The following is a 23,318-nucleotide window of genomic DNA, read 5'->3' on the forward strand; positions in this document are numbered from 1 at the left end:
AGTCCAAAATCGTCCGCCACGACGGTATCTCCTCCAGTTCAATTTTCGCATCCTCTTCCAGTCGCTTGACTTCCTGTTGAATTTGGTGATACTGCTTCGTTGCTGTCCCGGCCCCTCTCCACAACTCAGTAGACATTCTAACAGCTTCGGGATTCCCTTCCCCTTGGGAAGCAGGTTTTTTAGTAAGTCTTCCTTTAAATCATCTGTTCTGTTCACCCGCTCTTTCTGAGGAGGCCCAATGTGGGTTATTGCTGAATGTCCGATTGTTGTTGGGGCCCAGAAACTTGAATTAATCACTGGGCAGTGGATGTTATTGAGGCTCGCTGGTGGACTCTCATTATTCCCCTTCTCCACAGTATACTGCCTGCATTGGTTCATGGTGGGCACTAGACACTTCAAGGGTACAGTTTAGGGTGGTGTTACCACCCTATGAGATGTGGCCAAACAACATTATTCCCTTTTTCCCTACACCCAACCAGTGAGATTCCTGTAAAGAGGGTTCCCTTCTGGGTTGCATATTTGGATACAGGATTTACTAAGCCAGTTGCCATTTTCTATGATCCTATATATTCCAACTCAGAGAGGGGTTTGGATTCCCCTTCTTGCAAATTTAGTATGGCCACGACCATTCCTGCTAGTCGCAGGTGTGTGTGTGGTTGATGGTGTTTGGCTGTCGGGGAGGCTGGTATCAACCCTCTTGGTGCGTAAAGAGCAATTTCCACCTTTTGGGCACCCAGCTCTGTAAAGTGCCATCGGTGATCCAGCCTGGAACATCTCCTCTGTGGAGTTGGGCCAGATCTTGCCGGACTTCTCCCATCAACCATCTGCACGCACAGTCCCTGCACGCACAGCCCCTGCCTGCGCATGTGGAGGCCTGATGTAGGGTTGCTAAGACTTGGTTTGGGCATGGTCTTCTAGAACCTACATAGATTCTAATAAAGTTCCGGCCAGGCTTTCTACTGTCTGTCCCTGCTGTCTTTCAATTCATTGGCTCTTAACCCAAGCTCCTACAATGTGGAGGTCAGGTAATTAACCTTGTCATCTATCCCCTCTATGCCCAGGGAGTTAGTAGTGGATATCCCTGCACCATAGAAGGTGACTGCTTCATTAATTAGGCCTTGTTTACAGTGGGGCGTATTCAACTGCATGCGCACCCTGGATGCTAGGAGGGTGTTGGAGACTACCGTGTCGAGGAGTCTGTGATAGAAGGAACTTGCCTATACCTTGCACCACTTTGGTAGTTCCATCAGACTGATATTAAGTACAACCTAAATTACCAAAAAAGTTCCTACCAGAGTCCCGTACCACAAGTCTATTCTGGGGTCTAGGGTGGATTTGGGGGCACTTCAAGGGCTCCCTCGTGGTTGTAGTTGTGGCCGCAATATTGAGGTTACTGGGGTCGCGTGGATGGTTGTGGGAGGATTCCTTGTGACAACCCTCCATCTGCCATACTCCCTCGTGCCATTCCCAGGACACATTCCCTAGCCCGTTAGGTTGACGCTCGGGGGATCTGAGGTAGTGCTGTCAGTCAATACATTTTTTTACACATATAATGTCAAAACATTAACCCCCGACATTTGATGCATTGTGTGGGAGGGTCAGGCATGTCTCTTTATTCATCCCCTTTGCTCAGGAGATTCCAAGGGTGGTACTTGTGGCTCAGTTTTCCAATTGCAAGTGTCCTGGGATACATCTTGGGCATACTCAATTGTTAACAGTGATATTTAAGCACTCCTTATCACACTTGGCATCGCTTGAGCACTTGTAGAACGAGCCTGGCTGGGTGTCTCAGTCAACCATCTTGGCTCCTTCTATGATGATAGTGGTTGTCAAACATATTAGCAATATCACAGTATTCATGTCCCTGTAAGAGAGCATAATGGACACTGGTAGTCACTGGTTAGTCCTCATTATTCTTTCCAATTCCATACTTAACCTGTGTCCAGTTATTTTGACCAGCCTCTCCCTTTCATACCCACACATCGCTGGCCATCAGGACCTCGTAAGGTCCTTGCCAGTGGGGTGCTAAGCCTGGTTTTGTGGGCAGGGCCCTGACCATCAGCTGATCCCCCTACTTCTGGCAGTCTTTCCTTTTCTCCTGTTTCATCCATTTCCATATCCCTGATAATCTGCTAGTCCCTAACCTGTCTCAGATCATGCAATTGCTTACATAATCGTTTAACCTTTCATGAGCTGGCCCTACACCTTCACTGCTTGTACAAGTGCCTTCGGGAAGCCTTATGGCTCGTCCGGTTATTAGTTCGAATGGGGTTAGTCCGATCACTCGCTTAGGAGTCACCTGTAGTCTCATCAGGATACTGGGCAGCGACCCAGCCCATGCTGGTTTTGGCAATAGCCTTGAAGAGTGACGCTCTGAGGGTCCTTTCTTTCTACCATACCTGAGCTCTGTGAGTGGTATGGTATGTGGAACCTTTGCTTAACTCCCAACAGGGTACATCCCTGTTTGATTATTTTACCTGTAAAATGTTCCTGATCTGAGTCTATCTACAAGGGTATTCCACATCGGGGGTATAACTCCTTCAGTGAAAATTCTCACCACCGTATCAGCAGAACAATCTCTTGTCATGAATGCTTTGACCCATCGGGTGAACTGGTCCATTACGACTAAGCAGTACGCTCTGCCTTCTAGGGGGCAGTGGTCCAGTAGACTCTATATGGATGTGTTCCCAAGGCCCTTTGGGTTTGGGCTGATGGGCCATTTTAATTTTTACAGCTTTACCAGCATCAAACTGGGCACAGGTGACGCATCACTGACAATGCTTTGCTACATCCCTACCCGTTTCCAGCCACTGCCATCACTGCTTCAGATACCCAAACATGGCGTTCCTCCCAGAATGTTGATTTCCATGATAAATCTTGAGCAGGTTTTATCTCATGCATTCTGGGGCCACTATTCACCCATCCTTCCACTAAATTCTGTATTCATCTTTACTTCACTCCTTCTTTCCCACTTTTCCTTTTCCATTTCTGACGTCTCATCATGTACTTTCTGGATATCTACCTCCTCCAGGCCAGTAATGCAACTGTCACTGGCTCCAGGGTCCCTGCTTCTGCTGCTTGCTTTGCTGCCTCATCTGCCCCTGATTTCCCTTCTGGATAGGGTCCTGAAACTTCTGATGTGCCTTAGTTTTTATCACAGCTGCTTGTCAGGGTAATCCTGCCACTTCTACCAATCCTTTTCCTACTTCCTCGTACTGTTTTTGCACCCACTAGAGGCCACATAACCTCGCCTACCCAATGCCATCATTTAGTTGTGAACGACCCCTGCTGTTGGTATTGATATTCACGATGCGGTCTTTGGCTTGCTTGAGGGCTTCAGTGAAAGCCGTAGATTCGGCAACCTGTGCAGAGAGGTCTCCTGGGAGACTTCCTTAAGCAACTGCCCATCCTTTCCTGGGGGTTCCGTTCACATACTTTCGTGACCCATCCACAAACAGGGTAAGGTTTCTATCTTCTAGGGGTTCCTGACGGATCCGGCTGAGGTAATCAGAGGTGGTAGGGGAGGCACATGAGTGCGAGGAAACTATGTCCATAATACCTCAGACAGGATTGGGCCCCATATCTCTTAACTATCTGTATTGACTTATCTCTTGGCAGCAACACTGCTTCCCATGTAGCTCTCCTGCTGTCTGAGACTGTCTTTAATCTACTGGTGTTTAACAGTTCCACCACTGTGTGGCTGGTATGTAAAATGACCTCCCTGGTCACCTCTATGGGCTCGCTAACCTTTATAGACCAGGTAGCATAATCTATTACGGCTACACAATGGGGGATTCTGGTATCGACAGGGGATTACTTTGCGGAGATTTTTAAAATCTTTGATGTTTGCAAACAACACCCTGCTTTAACAATGACTTGACATGAACGTAATTTGAATTTTAGCATCTTTTCTTGACTCGTGTTTTGAAAAGTTCAAACTGGATTCCTGCCAAACTCCAAAACTTCAGCCTTGCCTTTATATTTTGGGAACAAACTGTATTGCTTTATTAAATTCTTTTCTCAGCCAGAAGCTCTCAGCCTTTTAAATTAATGTCATTTGTTTCTAAACTTTTCTTCCTCCCCAGACAGCAATTTGTTGTGCTGGTCACTGCACCCACCTTGCCTGTGGGCATTCCTTTTTTATGCTTTATGTCTACCTCGGTAGCCCAGTCCACTATCTCATGTAATCTGCCCCTACTGGTATTCCCAACTCAAGGACTTACTAGGGGGTGTTCAGAACTTGGCCCTTTTAACATTTTCAGAAACATTGGATCGTCCCTGTCTGGATTATTCATGCTGGAGAAATCACAATAGGCAGTGTCTTTCAGCATAGTCATGGGTACCTTTTGCCTTTGTTCTGTGTTAAGCCTACAACTGCTGACCAGTTGGTTTGGGCATTTCCTTCCTTGACCAGTTTCTTGAATCAATTGTGTCCACCTACTTGGGTTAAACCCTGGGTGTTCATTCACCTCCCACTGGTATCTAAATTATTTATTTGTAGCCCAATCTGGCGGGGCACTTTAGACCTTACTAGGACTTGTATGTCCTCTGGGCAGAATGAGTGGATATTGATTATTTCCTCCAACTTGTTCCAGAAATCAGTATTTGCATGGTTTTGTCTAGGGATAGGTAGGTCCCTAGTTGCCATTTGTCTTTCAGCCGGGGTAAAAGGGACATATTTTATTGTTGTTTGGGTGTTTCCCTTGATCATCCTGCGGTTGTTCGTGTACAGTGGGGACCATGGCCATTGGTCCTTTTGTCTCTTGTCTCAGGCAGAGCTGAGGAAACCACAGCATCAAACTGTGGTGACTGCTTCCAGTCCCAGTCATTGTCCAGCCTGCCATACTCTGCGCCTCTTTTCTCAGTTCTCCCCAGTCAGTGTTGTTAGTACTGTGTGGGAATGTAAGTCTTGGTCCTAGCACCTGTATCGCACTTTATTTTGCTTTCTCTCAATCTGATTTTTTTTACCCGTTTGCTGAGTCCTAAGTAGCTACTGATAAATGATAACCATAACTTTCTCTTCCTTGTCCTTATCCTGAGCATCCCATCACCCCTTCTATTTAGCCGGATGGGGTGGTCCTCCAGATCCCATCCTTTCTTTCTCATTTTCCCTTAGTTTATTATTTCTGTCTGTTTAAAAATGTAGTTGTTGACCCTCCCGGTCCCAACTCATTCTCATCTAATCCGGACATGTAACATGGTACCCGGCCCTCTGGCCTGCACTTCAGCGGTTCTGACCTGCCTGTCTCTTGGTGCAGCTCTGTCTGGCCCGTCATCAAGAGACTGTTCTGACCTATGTACTGCTATTTGCTGGTGGCTCGCAGTTAATGGTACCTCTCCTCTGGCCTGCGTTCTGGCAGTTCTGACCTGCCCGGCTCCTTGTGTGGCTGTACCTGGCCTGTCGCCTAGGAATGGTTCTGACCTGTCAACGGGCGGCTCACGGCTAACTGTATAGCTCCTGCTTCCTCACCTTCAGCCGACTCTCCGGGTTGGGTCTCTGCGAACTGTGTCACTTGATTGCTGGACTTATACCCTGACTATGGGTGGTAAATTAAAGGTGCTCACCTGCCTGGTGTGTCCAACTGAACAATTCCTCAGTCGCTGGTGGAGACCCTACTCACAGCGCCAGTTGTTGTGGACTATCTAAAAGACACTCAACACCCTGTCAATGACTGTAGGTAAATTCAAGCAGTAATTTTTTATTTAGTACAAGTGTGCACACAGGGGAACTGTCCTTTCAGAATGCTGTGAAAGGGAATTCGAAGTTACACAGCTTCAGTCAATTATTTATACCGTTTTTCAGAGAGTCACCATGAACTCAATGTTCTTGTACATCTAATGCATTATATCCTTAATTGCAAATGAGTTTACAACATAAACAGGGAATGACCTGTTCATCACCTCTGAAGTTACAGATGAATTTGTAAAACAATCATGGAATGACCTAACCATTAGCACAAATGATGTTCCAAAACATGAACTTTGCTTACCTGTCCTGATGTTTCATTGCAGTGCCTATTCATCTGCATATCTTGACCCTGAGGTCAAGCTATAGGTTTATTACAGTACAACTCATGGACCATTCATCAACTTATTTTATCCTGACCCAAATTACATTCCTTAGTTTATCATGGACTGGCCCATAGGCTAGCCATCAGCTCCCAGGCTTGGCCAAAATGTCAGATGCGTTCTAGTTTTTTTCTAAACTGCAAACACTTAAAACCTTAATCTGCAATTTGGTTAAACCTGTGTGATCCTCTGATGCATCCTGATATGCCATGTTTTATCCTGCCCCTCAAACATCTCAAAACACTTCCCATACATGGAATCACTTTGAAATGCAGCATAATGATGCAGCAATCGTTTTACAGATTGATGCTTGTAGCATCTTGCTATGTGATGAATGTCCGTTTAATCTTTTTGTTGGCCTGTTTCCTGAGGCAGGAATATTGGCCAGCTGCTAAAAAGGCATTGTATTCGAGTAGAATTATGGAATCATTAACATGCACCTGAAAGGTGTAGTAGACGAGCTTTGTGTAACTACCTGACTTCCTCAGTACTGGAGTGTTGGCCTGGAATGGGGTGCGAACTTGCAAACTTTTTATTCAGACAAATGCTATCAACTGAGCAAGCTAACACTTCAAAACTTGTTTCTTCAGCAAGGGTCAGTATCAATGTTTCTTCAGCTGCGTGACCCTGCAGCATCCTGGAAGTTCCCACAAGGGCCAAGCACAAGGCGGCCACTTTTAAGTTGCCACGTGTGCGCTACCGCCCAAAAAAATTAAAGAACTTGTGCATTTTAAATGAATAGATCATGCACAGTTAATATTGCTTAAATTGTTGAAAGAAACCTCTTCTGCTTTACTTTTAGTTCAAATGACAAACTCAAGAAGCCAAAACTGGAGGAAACTGAAGAGGATGATGAGATACCTCAGGTATGCCTTCATCAGTTTCTATTTGTTACCAACCACACTACTATAATTTGCGAAAAAATTAAATTTAACATTAGTCTGATTTCTAATCCTCACATGTATTAGCAACAAAATACCATGATTAGCCAACAGCACCATTATTATTGTATTATGCAGCTGCTGGGATCGTAAAGGTCAACTAGGTGGACTGTTTTGTCCAATAATTCCTATGTTAAAATAGGTTTATTGGCTAAAAATCACCACATGGTGTATGACCTACAATAATAGGTCTTTGTTGAAGTAACTGAAGTTGCATTTGGATTGCTATTATTAGCCTCCAGTAGAGAACAAGCATAGAATCATACAACGATGCAGGATAGAAGAAGGCTATTTAGCCCATAGTTCCTGTGCTGGATCTTTTGTAGAGCTAACCAATTAATCCCACTTCCCCACCTACCTTCAAATATTTGTCCAATTCTCTTTTGAAAGTTACTATTAAGTCTGCCTGCGTCACCCTTTCAGGGATGGCATTCTAGATCACCATACTAACTGATTGTATGTTTAAAAAATATTCCCCATGTCACTTCTGCTTCTTTTATCAAATCACTTGGTTACTGCCAAGCAGAAAAGTTTCTCCACTATTCTATCAAAACTATTCATACTCTTGAACACTACCTCTCAAATAACTATAAAATCTATCCTTAACCTTCTCTGCTATAAGTAGAACAACCACAGCCTCTAGGGACTCTCAACAGTCCCTCATCCCTGGTACCATTCCACGAAATCGCTTCTACACCCTCTCTAAGACCTTGACATCTTCCTTGTATCGAACTCAATATTTAAGCCTAATGAGTGTTTTCTGAAGGTTTAGCCTAACCTCCTTGTTTTAGAACTCTTTCTCAATTAATAATGCCGTGGAACCTTTTTTTTTAAAATTGCCTTCTCAACTTGTCCACTTTGAAAGATTTGTGCACCTATATTCAGTTCCTTTAAAATTATACAATTTAGTTTATATTGCCGTTCCTCATTCTTCCTACTAAAATATATCCCTTCATACTTCTCTGCATTAAGCTTCATCTGCTATGTGTCTGCCTATTTTACCAGTCTGTTTTATGTCTTCATGAAGTATGTCACTATGATCATAAGAACACAAATAGGAGCAGGACTTGGCTATACAGCCCTTCAAGCCTGTTCTGCTATTTAATTCGATCATGTCTGATTCCCATTTCCCTTGATTCTCTTAGCTATCACAGCCTTAACTCAATTGATAGCGCTCTGATAGATCTCTAAGTCAGATGATTGAGAATTCATGTCCCACTCTAGGACTTAGTGTCAGCCCTGACTTGTGCTCAATGCTGTGCTGCTGGAGGTGCCATTAAACCAAGGTTTTATCTATCCTCTCAAGTGAAGATAAATGATCCCATTGCATAGTTTGAAGAAGAACAGGGGAGCTATCCCTCTTGTCCTGGCCAGTATTCATTCCTTATTCGACATCACAAAAAGATGCCGATCTGGTCATTTTCACATTGCTGTTTGTGGGAGCTTGCTGTGTGCAAATTGACTGCCATGTTTCCTACATTGCAACAGTAACTACATTTCAAAACATACTTCATTGGCTGTAAAGTACTTGGGATGCCCTGCAATCGTAAAAGTTGCTTTATAAACGCAACTCTTTCTTTTGAATATACTCCATGTCTGAACATCCACTTTTAAGTATAGAATTCCAAATATTGACACCTTCCGAATGAAGGATTTTTTTCTCGGCTCGGTTCCAAATGGCCAACTCCTTGTGCTGAGATTGAGTAGTTCTAGATTCTCTCCAGCCTATATATCTCCCCTTGAGTCTTGTATGTTTCAATGACATCACCACCTTCCATTCTTCTAAACTCCAAATGTAGGCCCATTCTACTTGATCTCTTCTCAGAACCACCCTGTCATTCAAGGCATCAAACTAGTGAACCTTAGTTGCATTGCTTCTGAGGCAAGTGTATCCTTCCTTGGGTATGGAGACAAAAACAATACACAGTACTCCAGGTGTGGTCCCACCAAAGCCTTGTCCAATTGCAGCAGGAGTATACTTTTACACCAAATTCCATTCCAACATACCATTTGCTGCCTCAATTGCTGTACCTGAATGTTAACCTTTCGTGTTTCATGAACAAGGACACCAAATCCCCCTGAACATCAACATTTAATAGCTTCCCACCGTTATAAAATATTATTTTTCTGTTCTTCATACCAAAGTGAATAAGTTCACGTTTTCTTACATTATACTCTATCTGCTACCTTCTTGACCACTCACTTAACCTGTCTGTATCCCTTTGCAGACTGCTTGGATCCTCCTCACAATTTACTTTCCCACCTAGCTTTCTACCATCCACAAACTTACATTACACTCTGTCCCTTCATCTAAGTCACTAATATAGATTTTAAATAGCTGAGGGCCAGCAATGGTCCTTGTAAAACCCTCCACCCCTGTCCCCTGTACTACCACCGCCGTAGTAATATAGCCTGCCAACTTGTAAATTACCTATTTTATTTCTACTGTTTTCTGCACTTTAACTAATCCTCTATCCATGCTAGTATATTATCCCAAACCGCATGAGCCAGTATCTTGTGTAATAATCTTATGTCTGTTAGCTTATTGAAAGCCTTCCTCGTTGTTTATTACATCTGAGTTTTGTAAATAACTTAGCATTCGGGAACCTGAACAACTATCCTGCAATCCACACTGGGAAAGGTGAGTAGGTGGATGTCTGTCAAAGACTGGATTATAATAGCCTCTGAAACAAAATCTATAATCATTCACAGGATGTGAAGTGGTGGAGGTGGTGATCTGCCGCCTTGAACCGTGGAGCCTATGTGGTGAAGATACTCGCAATGTTAGGTAGTGAGTTCCAAGATTTTGACCCAGTGACCGATTTAAGGAATGCTGATAATGTTGGAGGGAAACTGTGAGACGGTGTTCCCACGTGCTTGTTTCCCTTATTCTTCTAGGTGGGTTGAAGGTTTGGGTTGTGCTGTTGAAGCCTTGGTGCAGAGCATATTTTAATTTTTTTTAATCCATTCATGGGATGTGGGCATTGCTGGCTAGGTCACCATTTATTGCCCATCCCTAATTGCCCTTGAGAAGGTGGTGGTAAGCTGCTGCCTTAAACTGCTGCAGTCCATATGGCATAGGTACACCCACAGTGCTGTTAGGGAAGGAATTCTAGGATTTTGATCCACCAGTGAAGGAATGGTGATATATTTCCAAGTAAGGATGGTGAGTGGCTTGGAGGGAACCTTCTAGGTGGTGGTGTTCCCATGGTACATCCTGCAGTCATGTTCTGTTAGCGGTGGAGGGGTGATGGTTAAGATAGTGGATGGGGTGCCAATCAAAGCAAACTGTTTTGCGGAGCTCGAGTGTTGTTGGAACTGCACTAATCCAGTCAAGTGGAGAATATTCCATCACACTCCTGACTTGTGCCTTTAAAGGGTGTGGAATGTTTTAGAAAGTCAGGAGGTGAGCTCTACTCGCTGTAGAATACCCAGCCTCTGACCTTTTACAGCCACAGTATTTTATGTCATTGACCAGAAATGTGTCTGCAGCAATGTGACATCCAGAATGTTGATTGAGGTGGGGGATTTGGTGGTAATGGTGGTGGTTAGACTCTCTTGTTTCAGCTAGTCATTGCCTGGCACTAGTGTGGCATGAATCCTACATACCAGCCCACGTCTGAATGTTGTCTAGGTCTTGCTATGTATCACAATGGTTTATTATCTGAGGAATTGCAAATTGACCTCAACACTGCAATCATTAGTGAACATTCCCACTTCTAGCCATATGATGGAGGGAGGTAATTGATGATGCAGGTGGTTGGGCCAAGGACACAGCCCTAGGATCTTTATGTATGAGTTTCTGGCCCTAGCAGAACCCCAACTGGGGACCAGTGAGCATGTTTTTAGTGTAACAGCTGCTCCATCACCCCTAATGGGCTGGGGGTGGATTAGGCCGTACCCAAGGACAGTGAATGACATGTTAGCTGTGAAGTATGATTCTGTGTTGCTTGACTAGCCTATTGGACAGATCTACCAATTTTGGCACTAACTCCCCCAAATGTTACTGGAATGGGCTTTGATAGTCAATGTGGCTGGATGTAGCTTTGTTGCGTCTGTATCAAGTCTATAGATGACCAGACCACTAGGCATAAAATCTGACCCTTCGATGTCACTACATAATGAAAAGTCATTTATGTGTTGGATACTAAAAAAACTACTCAAACCAGAGAAGAGATTGCAAAAATCACATACACTCAAAATAATTTTCAGAATGATTCTCTGCTTTTTCACAGCATGTATCTAACTGGTTTGCCTTTAGCTTATTCATTTAAAAATGTAATTTTGACTTTTAAAAGATATTGCAAAACAATTGATAACTCTTTACTTGGGTTCAAATTAAGAAGCTACACATAGTAATGTATCTTAAATGTAGGTTTAAGTGTATTGGCGCCAGTTTCTGCCTAGGGTTATTCACTGTTTTCTAGGGCCTTGAGTTTGAATCCGCATGAATAGGATCTCTTTTTTTTTCTCCCTTGGTGCCTCACCTAAAGGCCACCCTATACAGATTCTCAACTCAAATCCAAAGTATAAACTGTCCAAATAAGTGTTTCCCCTCAGAAATCATCTTTATAAATCTCTGGTTAGGACAGTTAGAATATTGCATCCTGTTCTGGCCATCATTCTTTAGGAAGGATGTGAGGGTCCCTGAGTGGGTGCAAAAGAGATTTAACAGAATGGTTCCAGAAATATGGGATTTTAGCTACAAGGTTAAGTTGGAGAAGCTGGGGTTGTTTTCCTTGGACCAAAGGAGATTGAGGGGAGATTAGATATATGTGTCCAAAATTTTGACAGCTTTAGATAAGTTATACAATGAAAAGCTGTTCCTTTTAATTGGTGGCACATTCACTAGGGCCACAGATTTAAGGTTTGTTGCTATGACAAGGATGGCTGATACAGGAAATGGATATGTCTCACTGGGGGAGGGAGAACTCTTGAGTTCATAGTCATTTATGGCACAGGCAAGGTTTGTCAGCCCATCAAATCAGTGCTGGCTCTTGAGAGCAATCCAGTCAGTCCATTCCCCTGCTGTATCCCCCTAGCCCTGCAAGTTTATTTCTCCCTCATGCCCATCCAATTCCTTATGAAAGCATTCATTGATTGTCATGGCTTCTGTGAGCCCACCTATCATTCTTATTCTGTCACCTCCAGCCCAGTCAAGTTTCTAGCCAGGTCAATAATTTTCCTCTGTGCCTTAATTCCATGAGTTTCAACACTAGTTAACAGTCTCTTATGAAGGAATTTATCAAATACCTTCTGGAAGACCATATTAATCACATCCATAGGCATTTCCCTGTCCATTACTTGAGTCGCCTTTTCAAAAAGACAGAAAGCAGGCAACTAGAAGCCAGTTAGTCTAACATCTGTCATTGGGAAAACATTAGCATCTATTATTAAGGGAATAGTAGCTGGACATTTAGAAAATTATAATACAATCAAGCAGAGTCAACATTGCTTTTTTGGAAGGGAAATAGTGTTTGACAAATTTATTAGACTTCTTTGAGGATGTAACAAGCAGGGTTGATAAAGGGAACCAGCAGATGTAGTGTGTTTGTATTTTCAAAAGACATTTGACAAGGTGCCACATAAAATTTTACCACACGAGCTCATGGTTGTTGGGCATAATGTATTAGCATGGATAGAGGATTGGCTAACTAACAGGGAATGGAGTCAGGAGAAATAGGTCATTTTCAGGTTGGCAAACTGTAACTAGTAGGGTGCCCCAGGGATAATTGTTGGGGCTTTAACTATTTACAGTCTACACTAATGACTTTGACTGTATTGTAGCCAAATTTTCTGATCATATAAAGTTATGTGGGAAGGTCAGTTGTGAGGAGGATGGGAGGAGTCTGCAAAGGGTATGGATAGGTTAAGTGACTGGACAAAAAATTGGCAGATGGAGTATAATGTGGGAAAATGTAAGGTTGTCTGCTTTGGCAGGAAGAATAGAAAAGCAGAATATTATTTAAATGGAGAGAGACTGCAGAAAGCTGTGGGAGAGGGAGATCTGGGTGCCCTCGTACTTGAATCTCAAAGTTAGCATGCTGGTACAGCAGGTCATTAGGAAGGTGAATGGGATGGTGTATAAAAGTAGGGAAGTGGTCAGGGCATTGGTGAGACTACATCTAGAGTACTGTGTATAGTTTTGGTCTCCTTACTTCATTGGAAGCAGTTCAGAGAAGGTTCACTAGATGGATTCCTAGTATGAAGGGGTTGTCTTATGAAGAAAGATTGAGCCCAAACATTAGGAGTTTAAAAGAATGAGAGATGATATTGAAGCATATAAGATCCTGAGGGGGCTTGACATGGTAGTTGCTTGTTTCCCCCCCCCAACCCGTTGTGGTGGAATCTAGAATACGGTGCATGGTTTCAAAATAAAGGGTCTCCCATTTTAGTCTGAGATGAGGAGTAATTTATTTTCTCAGATGGCCATTAAGCTTTGGAATTGTCTACTCCAGAAAGTGATGGAGGCTGGGTCATTAATATATTCAATACTCTATGTCAGACAGATTTTTGATCTACAAGGATTATGGGGGGTTGGTAGGAAAGTGTCAGTAAGGCCACAATCTGATAAGCCTTGATCTTATCAAATGGTGGAGCAGGCTAGAAGGGTCAAATGGCCTACTTCTGCTCCTATTTCTTATGTTCTTGTGTAAAAAAACCAAAAAGTCAATCGGGGTCATCAGGCACACCTTTGGATGTATAATCCATGTTGGTGGTCTGTAATCAACTGAAAATATTCAAGGTGTTCAGTCACCTTGCTCTTAATTATAGATTCTAATAATTTCCTGACAACAGTTGTTAAACTAACTGGTTTAAAAAAAAATCCCTGCCTTCCTTTTCTCACCCTTCTTAAATAGAGGAGTGGAATGCACACTTTTCCGATCCAAAGGAATGGCTCCTGAATCAAGAGAACTTTTTAAGGATAAAGTGAGGACAGTTGTAATGTCCTCCCTATTTCCTTGAAAACCCTGGGATTGAAATTTCCTCTGCTGCCTGCGCATGTTGCAGAAAGGAGGCAGGAACCAGCTGCCCTTGCACATGGAACAGAAGCTGTTGGCAGTTCTGCTATTCACAACTACTTTAAGCCCATCTCTGGATTTAACTGACAGATGAGGATGTCACCTTAGTTCTATAAATCATATAAGACCTCACCCACCCCTACACCTTGAGCTTAATGATGAATAGTTAGAGATTATACATTCTGTACTGGTGCTGAAAGGAAACATATTGGGGCAAGAAATGGGTGAGGCATTTACAGTATGGGTTTTGAATTTGAATTTTGCTGTCATGGTTTGATGCCAATATTTGAAATTGGTTTTGAGATAACATGAATGGAATTTGAGCGAATTGATGAATTAGAAATGTGTCTGTATCTTTATCAAATAATTTTGGTGGGAGAGGGAGAATAGATAGCTTTCTTGCGCAGTGAACAGAAGTCATGATCAAGAAAAGGACCTGATATCAGATGGACATGAATATCTTGTAGCAGAAATCTCTTGTCTTCTAGACAGCTGCAGCTCATCTGGATAATTCCATGATAGGCTCATTCCCTCTGCGACAGCCTGATCCAATGCGTAATCACTACTTCCCCTTCTCACAGAACCTTTCCATGCAAGTACAGGGGATGCAACACCTGACCTTTCTCCTCTTTCCTTATAACCAAAGGCCCCAACCCCTTTTTCTTCCAGGTGAAACAGTGAATTATGTGTACTTCTTTGTTACGGAATTGGTTAAGCAACAGGAAACAGAGGCTAGCAGTTAATGGATGTTTTTCAGACAGGAGGAAGGTTTTTTTAATGGAGTTAAAAGCAAAATACTGCGGATGCTGGAAATCCGAAACAAAAACAAAAATAGCTGGAAAAACTCAGCAGGTCTGACAGCATCTGTGGAGAGGAAGACAGAGTTAACGTTTCGAGTCTTTCATCAGATCAAATCATTTGATTTTTTTAAGAGTTTATTGATTTGTTAGGAACGGTGGGTTGACTTGTCTGAGAGTCCCAAAAGTAGTATAGTTAATCCCTGCTGGTGCTGTCATTCTGCCCTGAGATGATGAATTCCACCAGAATATTATTTTGAAGTGAATTTCAAAATAAGATTGAATGTATCATACAGCTATTTTTTTGGAATCCATTGTTAAACATTGGTAGTTTGGCCAAATGAGATCATTTTGCCACAGTCTTTACAGTAGATGTATTACATTCTTAACAGCCAGGAAATATATGCTGCAGTATTTGTTTTCGGTCTTATTTCTGAAAAAAGGAAAAGAAACTTCAGTAAAATGAATAGCAGTGATATTTGTTTGTTTTGACCTCCCTCTTTTGGTGTTCCTGAATACCATGTTAACATGTTCAATGTTGTAGAAAAGGTTTGTATTTTTAATTTCAAAACAGACATCATCTGCATGCATGGCAGCAAGGAGGAGTTCAGAGAAGCTAAAGAAGAAAGTGAAGATCACAATCGAAGAAAAGGAGAGAAAGCAGAAATTGAGGAAGGGGGAAAAAAGCAAGACTCAATTGAAGGAGGAGGAAGAGAAGAAAAGAGAAGCAGAAAAATGGAAATGGTGAGATTAATGGGTTTGGGCTGGAGCAAGGGATTGTCTAACAATATCATCTCCAATTTTCTTAAATTCATGTTACTTTTGATCCAATCATCACCCCTTTTTTTGTACCATGTCTATGTGCAGTGCCTCAAAAATAAGTGGGATTGGGGAGCAAAGCTGAGCTTGCTTGGCAATGTGTTGAGAGGGGAATTTTAGAACTTCAGAATTCTAATAAACCAGTTTTCCTAAAGTAAAATGCGAAGGGAAAAGAGAAGAGAAAGAATAACGGCATTAAAATCTCCAGTCACTCTTGTGTGCATGCTCGCGCTCTCTCTCTCTCTCTCTCTCTCTCTCTCTCTCTCTCTGCCCCTTTCCTTAACTGGCCACTAAACTCTTTCCCCATTATGTTTGTGGTTTACGAACATAAAACAGGAGCAGGGGTAGGCCAATCGACCCTTGCTGCCTGCCTCCCTGCACACCCCATCCCCCCATGACCTTTTGACTCATTTTTTATGCTAAAAGAAAGAGTCCTACATGAAAGAGAGTTTTATATTCTTACATTCATATAGTGCCTTTCATGACGTCCAATGTTCTCAAGCACTTATAGCAAATGAAGTATACCAGTTACTGCTTTAGCGTAAGAAACGCAATGCCCATTAGCACACAGCAATTCTCCACACATGAGTGAAATAAATGACAAGATTATCAGTTTAGGTGTTTGTTAAAGGATAAGTATTCTTGCTAATTTTGAATACTGCAGTGGGATCTCTTGTGTCTACCTGAAAAGCCAGTCAGGGCCTTGATGTAACAGATTGTGTAAGAAGGCACCTCTGACAGTCTCAGTCAGTCAGCTCCTGATTTGAGAGTGCTACCGTTGAATCAAGGCTGACATTAGACCCTGTTCTACGTTATTACTTGAAAGATTGATCAAATTCTTTCAATCTGTATCAGTTCTACAGAGAGAAAATTAAATACTATTGTCCTCCATTATTTTCAAGCTGATGCTGCACCTAGGTTCCAGGAACTGCCTATGCGAGCTTGTAAAGAAACAAAAAATCTAAAATAATTCAATTAACCTAATTGCCATTGAGTTGAAAAGTTGTTTTTTTTTTTAACTACTTTCAAAGTTCTCTCTAATAAGTGAGGTCTGTTTATTCCCTTCTCTGTTATCCTGTTTTTCTTTTCGCTCTGTTTGCTTTCACAAAAAAAATGAGAATCTCACTAGGAACTAAGTGAGGCTTAGGCTGATCTGAGGATCAGTTACCATGTGCAGAAGTTTGTTGTCTGTGGGAAGGAAAAAATAGCAGGACCACAGGAAGTGTTACCAGGTTGAAGGTTCAAAATGAAGCAGTAACGAGTGAAGCAAGTGTTTCATATGGGGACGTTTTTAATGTGTTTTGAAGCAAGCTAATCTCTGACAGTGTTTTGTTATGTTCAGATGTGTGGCTACTGTGACAAAAGTAGCCTTTCGTAACTTCAACATGAAACACACCTATTTATTTATTAGGACTTTAAGATGCAAAATTTGTGTTGCTCAGAGAGCACAGTTTGCAGGAAAGAGGTAGGTTGCAACTTTGTTCTGTAGTCAAGTAAGGTAAAGTGGGAATTAATGGAAAGGGAGGAGATTTGTTTTCAAAAAATAAAAAGCCTAACTAGTAATACTGTCTTCAGGGTGTTTTAAATTTCTTACTGGTTAACCCTTAAAACCCTTTGTTCTTTTAACCCTGAGGCAATGTGATGGGCTTACTGGTTTGATGCTTATTTGTGTATGAGATTAATTGACTGGAAATAGATGATAGGGTGAGTGGGTAAGAGGTGCTTGGATGCACAGTGTTCAGTTTGCTCATATTGAAAGTGAGGCTTTAAAGAACTGAATTTTTCATCAAGAGCTGCTGAAAATAGTGAAGGCAACTGCAACCCTCTAATGACATTGTGGAGCTCTAAAACAAGTTCCCACTAGACCAGTAAGTTGGCCACTGTCAAGAATGATTTTCCAAAAAAACTGGTCCAAGTCTTTGTATAGGCTGGTAAGCTTGCATCATAATTATATCAGCAGTTACATCAGTATCAGGTGCTCCTGATAACCCTTGACAAAATAATAAGATGGGAGAATGCTCGGGGGAACTGAAACGCCAGCAGAGGGTAACTGGGGTAAATGGCCTATTTCTGTGTTGTAAATTGCATGTAATTCCATCTTGAGTCTTGCAGTGTCCCTGCACATATTTGATATTGTCTGACTCATTACGTGTGCTGAGCAGTGACATGACCACAGGCTTGTAAAAGAGATACTTAATTAAATAAGGTTGTGGGAAGGGACTAGAGAAGCTGGGAATGTTCTCCTTCAAGCAGAGAAAGTTAAGGGATTTAAGTGAAGTGTTCAAAGTTGAGGGTTTTGATAGGGTAGGCAAGGAGAAACTGTTTCCACGGGTTGGCAAGCAGAGTGCAGATTTAAGATAATTGGCAAAAAAATGAGAATATTTTTATGCAACTAGTTATGATCTGGAATTCACTGCCTGAAATGATGGTAAAAGCAGCTTCAATTCAAGTAGCTTTCTAAAGGAAATTAGATATATATTTGAAAAGAAAAATTGTAGGGCTTTTGGAAAAGGGCAGGGGAATGGGACAAATTGGATAGCTCTTAAAAAGAGTCGGAGCAGGCTGAATGCTTGCCACCGATGTTATATGATTCTGTTATCATGATTTACTCCTTGACAAGACTAGATAAATTATTTCTGTTTCTGGTTGCTACTGTCTGTTAAGTGCCTTGATGTAGCAGCTTCCAGAGAACTTTAATTTCTGTACTGGTCTGGTTTAATGTACTCGTGGTTTCTTTTTAACTTGTAGTAATTGACCTGTTAAATAGCAACAGAACAACAGACCACAGCCAGAGAATATTAAACCCACAAAATGCCTATGGCACAGCAGGTTAAAACTTTCAGTTACTGTAAATCCACAATACCTCTTGGTGTCTGTTTTTTGGATCAAGTGTACTGTGGGCAAATGGTTTGACTTAATATCACCAACCTAACAGCCTGAGTGGTGCACTCTTTTTTTCAACTCTTGACTTGAATTTAAATCTTCCACAAACTAAAGGCACAGGGAGCTGCTGCCTATAAGGGGTTTGTTTGAAATTAATTGGAGCAGTTTCAACTCTGGTCTTAAAGAGAGTAAGGACCTAGAGCAAAACTATTCTAATTGACATTCTTACTCCAAGGCACTAGTTTGCAAGAGTGCTTCCAATACTAGGTCAGAAGCTGGGAATTCTGTGGCAAGTAACTCACCTCCTGACTCCCAAAAGACTGTCCACCATCTACAAGGCAGAAGTCAGGAGTGCGATGGAATTTTCTCCACTTGCCTGAATGCGAGTGTAGCTCCAACAGCACTCAAGCTTGACACCATTCAGGACAAAGCAGCCCGTTTAATTGACACCCCATCCACCACCTTCGGCATTCAGTCCTTTGACTACTCGAGCACAGTGCTAGCTGTGTGTACCATATACAAGATGAATTACAGCAACTCGCCAAAGTTCTTTGACAGCGCCTCTGTGACCGCGACCTCTACTACCTAGAAGGATAAGGGCAGCAGGTGCATGGGAACACCACCACCTGCAAGTTCCTCCCCAACCACACACCATGCTGACTTGAACTATATCACAATTCCTTCACTGCCACTGCATCAAAATCCTGGAACGCCCTTCCTAACGGCACTCCGTCTGTACCTATACCACATGGTCTGCAGTGGTTCAAGAAGGCGGCTCACCACCACCTCCTCCAAGACAATTCAGGATGGGCAACAAATGCTGGCCTAGCCAACGACGGCCACATCCCATGAAAGAGTATATTTTAATGAAATGATAATTCATTAGTGCAATGGAGGAACAGGGTGGTCTTCTGGCAATGCTGGCATGGAAGTGATTGCCTCTGACTGCATTCCATCAATATTTGCCTCAAAGACAAATATTAGAAAGACTCATGGTACACTTTTTTGCAATATAGGATCATACTGAATACTATGATACTGTGGCATTACATATGCCTGTTAAACTGCAGAGTAACATCTCTAATCCTTTTAATAAACTGATTTGTAATTTTGTGTCGTGACTTTGATAAGTGGAACTTTATTTCCTTACCAAATTACAGCAATTGGTAGATTTTCTTTTGCTAAAATCATGGAGCTCCTTGTGTCACTTAGTCTGCACTTTGAGCTTAGCCATGTTGGAAGGTAGTAAGATGTGATTTGGACAAGCTGAGTGAGTGGGCAAATGCATGGCAGATGCAGTATAATGTGGGTAAATGTGAGGTTATCCATTTTGGTAGCAAAAACAGGAAGGCAGATTATTATCTGAATGGCTATAAATTGAGAGGGGAATGTGCAGTGAGACCTGGGTGTCCTTATACATCACTCACTGAAGGTAAGCATGCAGGTGCAGCAGGCGGTAAAGGCAAATGGTATGTTGGCCTTCATAGCCAGAGGATTCGAGAACAGGGATGTCTTGCTGCAATTGTACAGGGCCTTGGTGAGACCACACTTGGAATATGGTGTGCAGTTTTGGCCCCCTTATCTGAGGAAGGATGTACTTGCTATAGAGGGAGTGCAGCGAAGGTTTACCCGACTGATTCCTGGGATGGCGGGACTGACATATGAGGAGAGATTGAGTCGATTAGGATTATATTCACTGGAGTTCAGAAGAATGAGGAGGGATCTCATAGAAACCTATAAAATTCTAACAGGACTAGACAGGGTAGATGCAGGAAGGATGTTCCTGATGGTGGGGGAGTCCAGAACCAGGGATAACAGTCTGAGGATATGGGGTAGACCATTTAGGACTGAGATGAGGAGAAATTTCTTCACCCAGATAGTTGTGAACCTGTAGAATTCGTTACCTCAGAAAGTAGTTGAGACCAAAACATTGTATGCTTTCAAGAAGGAGTTAGATATAACTCTTGGGGTGAAAGGAATCAAAGGGTATGGGGAGAAAGCTGGAGCAGGCTATTGAGTTGGACTATCAGCCATGATCATAATGAATGGCGGAGCAGGCTCGAAGGGCAGAATGGTCTACTCCTGCTCCTAGTTTCTATGTTTATAAGACGCAAGGCAGCTTGAATGCCAATGACACCAATGCATCCTACAAACTGTTGACTCACTATTCACTGAAGATTGTATGTGACCCACACCGGCACTTTAGGTTTGAGGATATGGGGAGGGATTGTATGTTTGAGTCCAGAGTGAAGCTAATTCATCTTTGTAGCTGGGGAAGGGGTGAACATATGTCCAACATTTTATATAAGGATCAAATAGGTGATTTTTCTGGTGCCATCACATAGCTTTGCAATTATAAAGGCATTGACTCCAGTGACCATTGTAGGTAAAAATGACTGAAAAATACTAACTTTTCCCCTGTACTCTGTGATTGTTACCTTTTAATTTAAAGAATGTAGTAGATACTAACGGGTAGGCTATATTATTTATTGCAAAATATTTGGTATTGGTCTCTTCTGTAACTTTTTCTTTCCATGTCATCAGGTGGGAAGAGGAGCACTATGAAGATGGTGTAAAGTGGATGTTTCTAGAACATCAAGGCCCATTGTTTGCAGCAGAATATGAGCCGTTTCCTTTTGGTGTTGATTTTTATTACAATGGTGAGTACTAATGTTGGCAGCCATTTTTTAATGCACCAATAGTTTCAGGAAATCCTCAACAAAAGATCATTTTTTAATCATGTCAAACATTATTCATTAAGATTACAAAGAAATTTAATGTGTGGATTAAAATGTTACGGTGACTTAGGGTTGCTTTTCGCCAGATTTCTGGAGCCTCTGTTATGAAATACATCCTCTCAAAGTCTTTACAAATGTTCAGGTTTTTTTAAGTAGGGAGCTGGTAAGATGCACAGTAAAGAGCAAGTTCAATTCCAAAGGGTTGCACCTCAAATAATTTTTGAGCAACATAATAGTTTTGATTGCATGCTACGAAAAGGTCCAATCATGGGATATAGAATAAACTACCTGCACTTCCTGTTGCTTTCCTTGTTGTTGTAAAAATTAATTGCGCTATCATGTGTTATTCAATAACGTATATAATTTATAAGTTCTATTCTGTTATGCACTTGTTTGTAATACATGTCTAGTTTTGTAAATTTATAAACAGGAAGAAAGTAAATCTTTCTCTCCTACAAGATGTAAAAGGTGTGATATTCTAACAAATTTCTTTATTCCTAAATGTTACAAATATAGCTGCTAACTTACATGTATGCCTTGCTTCTCTGTTTCTAAATGTTGTGAACCTAACAGTAGGCCCATATTATTGGCACAATTGTTTGTCTGTTGTAGAATGGAACCATGCAGACCAGGAAAGTCCCTGATTCAACCCCAGGTCTATGATGATTCTATGATGTTGTTTTGGGTGATATAATTGGTCCCGGAATCTTTCCCAAGGGAGAATCCCAGCCAAGCATTTCCAATGCTGATCAGGAATTCTCACAACTGAACACTATCCCCAAACCACTGTGGGAAAGTTCTGTGTGGTTTGTCTGTCACTTTTATGCTAATTTGTTCACAAACGAAAGCAGAACAATGTAATATTCCTTTTGATTATGTTGATTGAAGGATACGCATTGACCATGACATGACGAGCAGTATTCCAGTTACTTCTGGTCCCTTCTCTTTTGAACTATTAGTTGGGGATTGAACATTTTGCATGGAAGTAAGGCAGCATTTGAAAAGAGAAGTTAACTTAAGAGCAAAACAGTGTAGAAGCTAGAAATCAGATATAAAAACAGAAAATGTCCAAAATACTCAGCACGTCTGACAGCATTTAGAGGGAAAGAAAGAGTTAATATTTCCAGTTAATGACCCTTCGCTGGAAACAATAATGCTTGTTTCTCTCTCTACAGATGCTGCCAGACCTGCTGAGTATTTCTAGCACTTGTTTTTATTTCAACTTTTTAAAATTAAGTTTGTTGTGTTGGCAAAGAGCTAAACAGTAACTTTTTTTTCCTTTTCCGATGCTCATAGAAATACACAGCTAGCCCAGCTTTATTTCAATTTGCATTTTTTATTTCAGCAGTTAGCTTGTAGTAGGGTTTCCTTTGCCTCCCCACATTTGATGGCTTGTTATGTAAATCAGTTTTGTTTGTGCAGGTGATCGTATGAAGTTGAGCCTCGCAGCAGAAGAAGTAGCCACCTTCTACGCGAAGATGCTGGACCATGAGTACACTACAAAGGAAGTCTTCAGACAAAACTTCTTTCATGACTGGCGGAAGGTGTGTGTTACTTTTGTTTTAATTGAGAAACCTAGATGAAAGGTCAAATCCAAAATTGAAGTGCATAATAGAAGACTATGACAATCTCTCAAAATATTGATTAAGTGATGCAAAGCCTATAGATTGGAAGACTGAGGGAGACTAGCAGCTCAGCAGTTTTGAGGTCCTGAGGAAAAATGAGTAAGAAGTGATTTCTACATTTTTTTAATTTGATGACACTAGTAATTCCCTTTTTGAGTATCAGCATTTTTTTATCAGGACGAATATAATTCAATAGAAAAGTGCAAATGTGAATTTAAAACTGAAAATCCTAGTAAGTCTGTCAGCATCAGTAAAGAGAAAAGACAAATTGCCATTGTGGGTTTAGAAACTTAATTGAAACTGAAAACAGAATTTTGCGTAGTTCATTTTACACCTGTATTTACTGCTGCAGGTGTTAGTAAACTTACTGTATATTTTTAGCATCCCCTGAACAGAACCTGAGCTGGTCCAACATTAACCACAA

The 23,318-nt window shown here is 41.7% G+C and overlaps 1 protein-coding gene across 7 annotated transcripts in view; it reads left to right on the top strand.

Annotated features, from left to right (window-relative positions):
* LOC144679947 (DNA topoisomerase 1-like) overlaps window positions 1–23,318 on the top strand; it is a 139,088-nt gene that overhangs the window by 68,757 nt on the left and 47,013 nt on the right. For 6 of the 7 annotated variants that reach the window (XM_078540939.1, XM_078540942.1, XM_078540941.1 and 3 more), the window contains 4 exons: window positions 6,872–6,935; window positions 15,404–15,573; window positions 21,076–21,191; window positions 22,692–22,813. In XM_078540939.1, coding sequence (XP_078397065.1) covers window positions 6,872–6,935; window positions 15,404–15,573; window positions 21,076–21,191; window positions 22,692–22,813 — 472 coding nt within the window. Of the gene's footprint in view, window positions 1–6,871; window positions 6,936–15,403; window positions 15,574–16,872; window positions 17,114–21,075; window positions 21,192–22,691; window positions 22,814–23,318 lie in introns of those variants that run through there. The other variant, XM_078540945.1, reaches the window with a different exon arrangement.

This window comes from Cetorhinus maximus, chromosome 4 (assembly GCF_964194155.1).
Source record: "Cetorhinus maximus chromosome 4, sCetMax3.hap1.1, whole genome shotgun sequence".
Classification (NCBI taxonomy): Eukaryota; Metazoa; Chordata; class Chondrichthyes; order Lamniformes; family Cetorhinidae; genus Cetorhinus; species Cetorhinus maximus.